General features: G+C 25.4%; 2 protein-coding genes across 2 annotated transcripts; both read right to left on the bottom strand.

Annotated features, from left to right (window-relative positions):
• Positions 1-266: 266 nt before the first annotated feature.
• LOC134831966 (homeobox protein Mohawk) lies at positions 267-2386 on the bottom strand. Its single transcript, XM_063845820.1, has 3 exons — positions 2346-2386; positions 1370-1949; positions 267-748 (listed from the first exon to the last, which is right to left on the bottom strand). The coding sequence occupies exons 1-3, from the start codon at positions 2384-2386 to the stop codon at positions 332-334; spliced, it is 1038 nt and encodes a 345-aa protein (XP_063701890.1). The 3' UTR covers positions 267-331.
• A 2162-nt stretch (positions 2387-4548) lies between these two features.
• LOC134831086 (RNA polymerase I-specific transcription initiation factor RRN3) lies at positions 4549-7802 on the bottom strand. The gene is made up of 3 exons (XM_063844729.1): positions 7319-7802; positions 6409-7242; positions 4549-5473 (listed from the first exon to the last, which is right to left on the bottom strand). The coding sequence occupies exons 1-3, from the start codon at positions 7538-7540 to the stop codon at positions 4667-4669; spliced, it is 1863 nt and encodes a 620-aa protein (XP_063700799.1). The 5' UTR covers positions 7541-7802; the 3' UTR covers positions 4549-4666.
• Positions 7803-11248: the final 3446 nt, after the last annotated feature.

Raw genomic sequence — 11248 nt, 5'->3', positions numbered from 1 at the left:
GTTGACTATAAAATAAATTATGGTGCTGAAATTCGTATCAATGATGGTCGAAATTCAACGGGGAAGGGGAGGAAATAGTCGTGTACAGAAGAGAAAAATTCTTCGTGTTCATGAAGATTCATCCTTAAAGTGTTTCGAAAACCCTTGAAGATTTTAATAAAAATCACAACCTTTTATTTTTTTTTTGACATTCCAACGAAAAATTGATCGCCAATCATCTCAGCGAAAAAACATACAAAAAACACAAAAAAATCAATAATTGCCTATGATTGGAATGGAAAACTAAGCAAAGCGAAGCTTGTTTTCTTCTACGTCTTAAGTTTTTTTTTTGCTAATGAGCTGCAGTTTCAAGGCGATTTCTGAAGTTGATTGCGAGTTTTGTCAAAGCCTCAGCTGCTTCGATTTCTTCCGTGTGATGAGTGTCATTTGTCTTTTGTTTGTTGTTGTCATTTTCCATGCGATACCATTCGATATAATTTTCGCGACTTGGTGTGAAATTTGCCGCTGATTCGAGCCATTTGGAGAGTTGAGGGCCTGTGAGAATTGTCGTTTGTTCTGAATTTACGTAAGAGAATTGGTTGTTGTTGTTGTCAGTGAATGATGGATCAGTTGGAGGTTTGAGGTTTGAGCTTTCATCTAATCCACGAAGGTACTTTTCGATAATGTGATTTTTGAACTTTTGCGTTTGCGGGTAAAATGTGTCTTGGTTTGGTTTGAAGTCGAAGTTTGGATCGACGGTAGAACAAATCTGAAAAGATAGAATTTGAAATTATGTTTAATTTCGAAAATTTAATTATTATTAAGAATTTCGAATTTTCGAAGAATTAAATTTTTTTTTAAATTTTTCGAAAATTCGAATTTAATAAGATTTTGCTTTGAAAGATTTTCGAAGATTAAAAAATTAATTAATTAAAAAACAAGAAAAATAAAAAATCAATAAAATTCAAAAACTTTTTTTTAACAAAAAATTTAATTCAAAAATTTCTTCTAAAGTCTAAATAAAAAAGTTTTTCGAAAACTAAAGAAATCGCCTTTTCAAAAATTTTAGTTTTATTTTTCGAAGATTTTAAATCAATTTTTCCTTTCGAAATCGGGGATTTGCATATTTGAGATAATTTTGATATTTTTCTAAAATCTGAACATATTTTTGAAAATTTAAACCTATTTTCGAAAATTTAATTAAAAAATTTCTTCGAAAAAATTTGTTTTCGAAAATTTGAAAGATATTTATTCGAAAATTTGAAAGTTTATTTTTATAATTCGAAGTTTAAGTTTTTTGATGATAAAAAAAACTGTAAACTTATAAAGAAAAATTTTTTCGAAAATTTGAAATAAATTTCGAAAACCTTTAAAAATTTAAAATTCTTACCTGATAACAAGGCGACTTGCTATACGAACTCGATCCATAACTATTATTATACAACGAACTTCCCGATTTGTATCCCATAAAGCCAATTGTCTTTCGTCGATCTTTCACGCGAGAACTTTTCACAGGACGTTTCGCCCTTTTCTTCGAAACTTTCGGTAACTCATACATTTTTTGTGTCGCCGCGCTATTTGTATCACTTTCCAATCCGCCATCATTTGTCTCCTCGAAATCGTCGATGCCATCATCACAATTATTCTCACCCCAGATACTATCACTCGAACAAATGCTAAATTGCTCCACGTTTCCCCGTGCACTCGTATTGTAGTTTTTAATCAAATTTCCCCAGTTTTTCTTCGACTTTTGCTTGCCGGAGTTCTTCAACTTTCTCCGCCAATTCGCAAACCAGTTGCAGATCTGCGTGTACGTGAGTCCCGTGTCCTGAGCAAGTTTCTTCTTTTCATCACGTGACGGATAGGGATTTTCGCGACGTCGCACGAGCCAATCTTTCAGCATTCGCTTAATTTCGGGCGTGAAAAGTCTCTTCAGGGGACGATGTAACATGTCACTGGGCCATGTTTTTCTAAAAAAAATATTTAAAAAAAATTAGAAAATTAAAAATTTATTTAAATTAATAAAAATTTTTAAAATTATTAATTCAAATAAATTAATTAAAAAATAAAATATTAATTAAAAAAAATTAAAATAAATTAAATAATAAATTTAATTTAATTTAATTAATAATTTAAAAAATAAAATTAAATAATAAATAAAATTAAATAATAAAAAAAATAAATTAAATAATTAAATTAAATTAAAAATAAAATTGAACTATTAATTTAAAAAAATTATAAATAAAAAAATATTTTTTTAAATTAAAAAAAATATATACATTTGGTAATAAAATTAATTTAAAAAAATATTTTAAATATTATTATTTATTTATTTAAAATTAAAAAAAAAAATTATAAAAACTCACCTGCTTTGTCTTCGATTCCGTACCGGGCGTGATCTCTCCATTATATTCTAAATGCACGGAAAAACATGAAAAAAGTAAAAATTAGTAAATTTCACTCTCATTTAACTAAATTAAAAAAAAAAACATGAACAATAAATAGAAAAAAAATTCTTTAAAAATAGACAACTAAAACCGAAACAACAACAAAGCAACGAGTAAAAAACATGAGAAATGACGACGACAACGACGCTGTTTAAAAGGTTTGAGAATATATTTGTAGTGTCGCATCATTTATCTGAGTATTTATTTTTATTTTTAAATTTGAATTTTTTTATTTGACGAAAAATCAAATATGGCTGACGTGAAAATTTTTTAATGACCGCTTGAATTTTTCGTGTATTTCCGAAATTTCTTCACTTTTTTACGGTAATTTTATGAAAATTCATCAAAAATAACTTTTTGAATTAATGATCTTGGATTTGTTCGAAGGATCAAAGGAAAAATCTCCGAAAAACTCGAAACACGACAAAAAACATTGCGCAAAAAAAAGAAATGTTGTGGGTGTTAATCATGTAATACTTTTCATCGAAAGTAGATTTTTTCCTGTTTTTTCATCAAATAATTTTTCATTTTTTATTTAATGTCCTTCAATTTTTGATTTTTTGAATTTTTTTCTTACCTGTTGATTTTTTTTAAAATTTTTTAAAAAATAATTTAAATTTCAAGTAAAAATTTGATGAGAAAATAAAACAAGCGATTTTGAAAATTTTTAGAAAATTTTTTTTCACGTCTATTTCGAACTAACCATGGAAGAAAACTATCTAAAAAAATGTATTTTTTACTTTTCCACAATCGACACTTGTACAGTAAAAAAAACATGAGATGAATGAAAATAAAACATGAGTGAGAATTCGCTCAAAATGCTTTTCTCGGTGAGAAGTGTAAAAACATGAAAATTTCAAAGATCGAGATTGATATTTGTCAAGGCGATCAAAGAGAGTGAGAGAAAATTCTTTATCAAGTCATGTTTTGGGCGATTTTTCATTCAAATTTTCTGATAAAAATTTTAAAATTTTAAAAAATTTAAGATTTTTTGAATTTTTGAATATTTTGTAAATTTTTTATGATAATTTTTAAGGAAAAATTGTGAAAATTTTGAAAAACATTGGATGTCAAGAGAATTTTTCACGAAATAAACATGAGATGACATTCCGATCAATTGCGAGAAAAATTGAGATTAAGAGATTATTTTTGTTGCAAATAGAAAATATTGACGTTTACTCGAAGAAAAATGCGTGGATTTCATTCGATAATTGAACGACTTCGAATTTTTTTTTTAAAATAAAAATTTCTGTTATAAAAAATTTAAAATAAAAGTTAAATTTAAGAAAATAAATTTGGAGCAGAAAAAATTTTCAAGAAATTTTGGTACAATAATGATTTTTTTTTAATTTAAAAAAAATATAACTAAGCAAAAGTTTTTAGAAATGCTCAAAAAAAAAAAAAAAATAATAATAATAATAATTTAAAATAATAAAAAAATAAATAAAAATAATAAAAATTTTTAATTAAAAAAATTATTTAATAAACTTTCAAAAAAAAAATATTAAATAAAATAAAAAAATAATAATAAAATAATTAAAATAAAATAAATAAAATAAATGTAAATAAATAATTTAATTCTTTAATTAATTTTTAATTTAAATTATTTAAAAAAAATTTACGATTTTTTATAAAAAAAATTAAGAAAAAATTATAATTGACCTTGAATATCACAATTAATTTTTTTTTAATATTTTAAATTATTTAATTATAAAAGCATATTTTTTTAAAATTTCTCTTTTGATAAAAATTTAATTAAAAAAATTAATAAAAAAATTAAATTTAAAATAAACAAAAAATAAAAAAAAAAAATAATAAATTCAAAACGAATTAATTTTAATAAATTTAATATTTTGAAATTTTAATTCTTTATAATATTATTTTTTAATTATTTTATTTCAAAAGTATATTTTTCAAAAATTTCTCGTTTGATAAAAATTTAATTAAAAAAAAATTAATAAAAAAATTAAATTTAAATTAATTTTTGATTGCGACAATTTAAATTTAATAAATTTAAACAGATAAACTAGATAACTAGATAAACTAAAATTAAAACAAACAAAATTTAATAAATTCAATATTATTTTTATTTATATTATTTCAAAGCTTTTTTTTTACATAATTTTACATAAAAAATGTAACTCAATAGTATAACTACTTATTCATAGTATTAAATCACAAAAAAGTCACTGAACGTCAGCTAATAATAAATATTAAAAGAGAAAATTATTCATAAAAATTTATGGTTTAACGACTGTTCCATTCAGCGGCAAATGAATTTCATCTTCAAAACATTTCGACAAATGTCGGATGCGCTTTTTCTGTTCGTGCATCCCAATAAAGTCATCTTCCTCGTTCATCGTCGAAAACGATTCCAATCTTTGTCTCTTTTGCCCAACTTCGGGACTATTTAGTTGATCATGATGTTGCTCATGATGATGATCATCCGCTTGATATTGCAAATACAAATCCTGAATTTTTCCGCCAGATTTCTTCAAGAGATACGGATCAAAAGGGAAAAAAGTCTCCAAACACTCGTCCGGGGTTTGCGCGTCATTCGAATAAACTGTCGCGAGTTTTCGTCGCGCATTTCGTTCCAGCACCGTGTGACAATAGGCGAGTTGATGGGCTCGTGTGACGCCCGCGAAAGTTGTCGCAATGGCAGGCAAACAAACACGCAACGGGTTCAAGTGTGACGTCACCAAAGAGGAAAGTTGCAAGGATTGCAAGTAGATAAGGCCTTTTTTGTCGGCAGTTAGTTCACGACTGCGAAACGCGATAATGTAGAAGATGGCTTGGCAAATGGAGTAGAATACTGTGTGAGCCTTGAGGGAATTGTTCGAAACGGAATCACTTCGTTGGATGTACTGATGTGCCCAGTCGCAGAGTTGCGCCAAAAAATCTCGTAAAAGGAGGAAGGGGATGAAGCGAGCACGTGCCAAAATGCTTGCGAGATAGCCGACAGAGGCTTGACGTAGGGCAGGTGCCAAGTTGAAGTCGCGTGCGTTGAACCAAAGTTTGTCCAGAAGGATTTCAAGGAAGGTATTCTGTAAAAAATTTGAAAAAAAAAAAAAAAATTAATTAAAATTAATTTAGATTTAAAGTTTAAAAAAAAATATTAAAATAATTTAAATTAAAAAAAAAAATAATAATAAAATTTTAAATTATTTTGAATGAAAAATAAAAAAAAATATATATATTTTGGCAAATGCAATTAAAAAAGAATTTACCCATATTTTACAAAATTTATTTTTTTTTTCAAATTTTTAAAATATTATTTTTAATCTTATTTTAAAGAACAAAATATTTATTTTTTTTTACTTTAAAAAATTTTTGAAAAATTTTAAAAATACAATCGAAGTTAATTTTTTCAAAAAAATATTTTTTTATAAAAAATTTTATAGTTTTTGTCATTTTTAAGTTATTTATATTAAAATTTGCTAATTTAAAAATTTAATTCTTAATTAAAGAAAAATTAAATTAAAATATTTTTTTCATGAAAAAAAAAATGAATTTTAAAATTTCATCTTTTATATTAATTCTCAAATAAATTCTTAAATAATTTTTTTTTAAATTAACTTTATAAATCGTGTGGAAAATAGTATAAATAAATTGATTAAAAAAATAAATTAAATAAATAATAAATAAAAAAAATTAATAAATTAAAAAAAAATTAATTAATTAATTAATAAAATAAAATTGTTAAAAAATAAAATTGACCTCTTCTATTAGATTTCTTTTTAATGAATAAAATTGAATTTAAAAAATGTTTTTATATTAAATTTGAAAATTTTAATTGAAGAAAAATTAAATAAAAAATAAAAAAAAATTTCAGAAGATTTTAATTAATTTTAGGCTTGAAAAATCAAAAATGTTAATTATGATACTTAGAAATTTTTAAAAAATTAAAAACGATGAAATTTAAAACATTTTTCAAAATTAAATTTTTATAAAAATTATAAATTTCATTGAAAAAACTCACCTCAAAATGACACAAGTAGAAAATGATGAATTGCACGTGATGACTATTGTGCGTCGGCAAGATATTTGTCTCAAAAATCCTCATAAAAATCGCAAAAAATTCACTTTTCTTCAAATTATTTCCTTTCAGCGTCTCCAACTCCTTCTGAATGTACTCAAAAATCAATTCCAACCCGATATCCAGTGTCTCGGCAAGCGGATGTCTCATCTCATCTTCCGCAAATTCCTTCATTACTTGACTAGCATTCAAAGACATCGATTCTGCACCGCCATCCAGTCCTTCGCCATCTTCCTCCTCATCTTCGGCATCTTCTATTTCATGTCGCGAAATGCTCACATCGAGTTCCAACAATTTCAACACTATCAAATGCAAAATATCTTCTTTGTAAATTTGCCGATATTCCGTTAACCAGAGCAAATTGTAGATAAATCCGCCGTAAATGAAGGAAGATTTTTTGTGGTACGGAAACCATTGAGAAATTTGTTGCAACAAAATTTGGAACATCATCGGGATCACATCGAGTAATTTGTGGATGAGATTGTGAACAGTCTCGAGTTTTGATTTTATCTCGTCTGAGGGTTTTCCGTGTTTCCATGAAGTGGCGAGGTCATCTTTGGGCACAAAGAAGGAAATTAAGCGAGAAACGACGATATTTGTGTATTTGTTGTGTGCCACGAGCAAGTCGACGATGAAAGATTGGTACTCTTGATGGACCTCGGGGGAGCGTGAGAGCCAATTGAGACCCGTGATGACTTCGACAAATGCCCGAAAATGCGGTTTTAGACGGGGAATGCAACTTTTTGACTCTCGGATGATTCTCAGGTATTCCACGTCCTAAAAAAATCAAGAAAAAAAATTTAAAAAATTAATTTTTATTTTTTTTTTCAGAAAAATTTCATCAAAAACTCACGTCATAATCCTCCTCCTTGATCAACGTCAAAAATCTCTCGTATTGCTGCACATCGCCTTCCGTCTCGACACGATCCAGCACCGTTTCGACTCGTCGCTCGACATGCGTCTCAAACTGAACTTTGGAAATTAGCGTTTTTATTTTGTCCCGCGACGTTGCACTGTATTTCCGCAACACCGACGACGCACTCGTCAATTCGGTCTTGCCCGATATCATCGACATCGTTGTGTAATTTTTATGTGATTAATTTATTTTTATATTTCTCTTCTTATGATTTCACAAGGTTATGTCGTCTACTGCGTATTAATGGAATTTTGCAATTTTTTCTATTTCTGTGACTGACTTTTGCTTTGCTGCGATCTCTTTCTGCACATTCTAGCAAAATTTTTAGCATTTATTGCCGTGTTGGCTGAAAATCCAATGAAAATATTGCGACTTTCCACGTGAACAGCGATAATTTTTTCTCCTGTCTGTCGAAATTTGAGGCAATGCTGCTTTTTGACATATGATTCGGAGGGAAAGATGGATGCGCTTCAGGAGTGATTCATTAGTGATGCGGGAGAAGTTGGAAATTTTTGAATGTGAAAGTCGTTAAGTGAGGATTTCAAGTATTTTTATGCAAACATTTTAATATTTTTGATTTAAAGTTTAAAAATTAGTATAATTATTTAATGAATTTATTATTTTTTTTAATAATTTAATATTTTTTTATATTTAATTTATTTTTTATTATTTAATTGAAAGTTTAACAAAATATACATATTACAAAAAAAATATTTTTAAAAATTTTTTTTAAATTCAAATTTTGATGAATTTTTATGTTTAATTTTTTTTTTATATATATTTATTTATTTAGGTAATTATTTTTAAAAATTATTTTTTTTTTATAAATTATTAAATTAAATTAATTTCCTAAAATTTATTTTATTTTGAATTTTTTATTGTTAAGCTTAATTTTAATCTTTAGTTAATTTTTTTCTACAAAACCAAAATTATTTATTTTTAATTATTCTTTATTAGTTTATTTTTAAACGTTTTTATTTATTTGATTTTTTGATTTATTTGATTTTTATTTAATTTTTTTTTTTTTTTTTTTAATTTTTATTTTTTTCTTTCTACAAATATTTATTTTATTGATTAATTAAATATTAAAAAAAAAAACTTCATTTAATTTAAAATTTTATTTTTTTTAGAATTATTTTTCTTTATTTTTAATCAATCAATTTTATAATTTTTTTTTTTATTAAATTTTTTTTTCAATATTAATTCACAAGTTCTCAATGAAATCGAATATAAAAACAAACTGGTAGTAAATTAAAAAATTTTCCCTAAATTTTGGTTCTCCATGAACTCATCATAAAATTGTGTTTAAATACAATAATTAGCGAATTTTTTATAAATCTGATTAAAAATCATCTAAATGACAATGTGACGTAAATTAAGTTATTAAAAATAATTTGAATTGAGTGATTTATGAAAAATTTTCATAAAGAGAGAACATTTCAATTTTGGTATTGTCAAAGAGAGGTCGAAAAAATGAAGAAATTTATTTTAATTTCAATTATTTTTTATGCTTTTTGGCTTATTGAAATTGAATCTGCTGGAAATCCATTTTTCGTAAGATTATTTTTTTATTTAAAAATTAAAAAAAAAAACAAAAAAAAAAAAAAAAAAAAAAAAAAAAAAATATAAAAAATAAAAACTAAATACTTCATCTTTGATTTTTAATTTTAATTAATTTTTCAAATATTTTTAATTTTTTTTTAGAAATCAAAATACTTCAAGATGGAGCGTCCCGAATACTGCGCCAACGACAGTGAATTGGTTTGTTCATTCCGCAACACCTCCATGCTCTTTCGAAACAACAAACTCCAATTCCGCGGAACTTATGAAGTTCACAAAACGGTCTATGGTCCTTTTGAATTCGACATCATTATGAAACGTTGCACTTTAAATGGCGATTGTCAAGTTTTTATGAACACCACGTATCCCAAGCTTTGCGACATTTTGTATGAAACGAAATTTTTCGGAGCCAATTTCATGCGAAATATCAAGCCAGAGATGAAATGTCCCATCAAAAAAAATATTTACAACGTCGACAAGGCGGAAATTGACTTGGATTTTGTGACAAGTTTGCCCATCGATGGATATTCGTGGAGTGTAACGGCATTATTTTATGAGAATAAGAAAGATCGTGCGACGAGACAATTGGTTGCTTGCATCGGAGGACATGTCAAAGTTTTGCAAAGTAGCTCAAAGAGGAGAGGAGGTTGAATTTTTTGTGGAGTGAAATAAAAAAAAAAGAAAAAAATATAAATAAAAAAATATGAAAAATGGGTAAAAAATTTAAAAAAAAAAAAATTATAAATTATTAAAAAAATAAATTGAAAAAAAATATTAAAAAAAATTATTAAAAAATTTGAAAATTTGGGAAATTGGTAAAAACTAAAATTTTGCTTAAAATAATTTGAAAATAAATAAAAAAATATTGAAAAAAAGTTAAAAAAGGAAAAATTTGGTAAATAAAAAAATATAAATTTTTAAGAAATGCGGAAAATTTGGGAAATGGTAAAAATTATAAATTTGCTAAAATTAAAAATTATTTTAAAAATAAAAAATTGGGATATTAGCAAAAATTACAATATTACTAAAAATAATTTTAAATAAAAAAATATGGGAAATTGTTAAAAAATTACAAGATTGCTAAAAATAAATAATAATGGGTAATTATAGTAATTTTTCTTTGTTCAACAGATTTCGTACGTCAATAATTTTTTATTTTATATTTTTTTGTTGAAATTGAAACAGTAGTTTCCGGATTTTGAGACAATGAACAACTTTATCGAAATTACTGTGAAATTATTTTTTTTCATTTATGCGATAGAATCTGCTGGACTTCCGTTTTTCGTAAAATTTAATTTTTTAATTATTTTATTTTATTAAATTTTTTTAACAATTTTTTTTTATTTTTTAATTAATTTTTTTTTTTTTTTTTTTTTTTTTTTTAGAAAGGAAAATATTTCAAACTTGAACGAACCACTTATTGCGACAATGACACATTATTGGACTGTGCCACAAGAAATATCACAATGGTCTTCAAAGACAACAAATTAAAATTCAACGGCTTTTTGGATGTAAAAAGGAAAATAACGGGCGCCTTGGAAATTGATTTCATTATTCGACGATGCGTTCGTGTCAATTACGAATGTGAACTTTTTCAGAACAACACGTACAAGAATTTTTGTGAAATTTTGTACGAAACGAAGCTGCTTGGACCTAATCTCGTGCGAATGGTAAAGCCAGAGTTCAAGTGTCCCGTTAAAAAGGCAAAATACGTCGTAGATGGCGCTGAAATTGATCTCAATTTTTTCACGGGACTTCCGATAGAGGGATTTTTGTGGGAAGTTATGGTTGGATGGTATACGGTTGAGAAAAATAGTCCCATGAGACGCATGTTGGCGTGTTTCGGAGGAAATGTACGAGTTTTGAAGAGCAGCTCGAAGAAAAAGGGAGGTTAAATTTTGAATAAAGTATGAAAAAAAATAATAAAATTAATATTTTTCAGTTGAATTAAATTTTTTGAGGGTAAAATTTGAAATGAAATGAAATAAATTTCTATGGAATTTTTATTTAAAATTTAAAAATTATTTTAAGTCATAAAATCTCTTTTTTATTGTTGAACTTTGAAATAATTAGTTATTTTCCAGAATGAGATTATTTTCAAAATGAGAAAAATAAGCAATTAAAAACTATCCGTCAATTGAAAAAATAATTTTTATTGTTTAAAATATGCTTTTATTGAAGTTTTCAAAGGTTCTGAATTTAAAAACTTTTTTTTAAATAAAAATTTTGTTTTTATTAAAAATTATAAGTTTTTTTTATTAAAATTTTTTTTCCGTTTGTTAAAATTTATAATATTTTCTGCGGGTT

The sequence above is a fragment of the Culicoides brevitarsis genome, chromosome 2, assembly GCF_036172545.1.
Source record: "Culicoides brevitarsis isolate CSIRO-B50_1 chromosome 2, AGI_CSIRO_Cbre_v1, whole genome shotgun sequence".
Taxonomy (NCBI): domain Eukaryota; kingdom Metazoa; phylum Arthropoda; class Insecta; order Diptera; family Ceratopogonidae; genus Culicoides; species Culicoides brevitarsis.
This window is presented reverse-complemented; position numbering and strand designations above follow the sequence as displayed.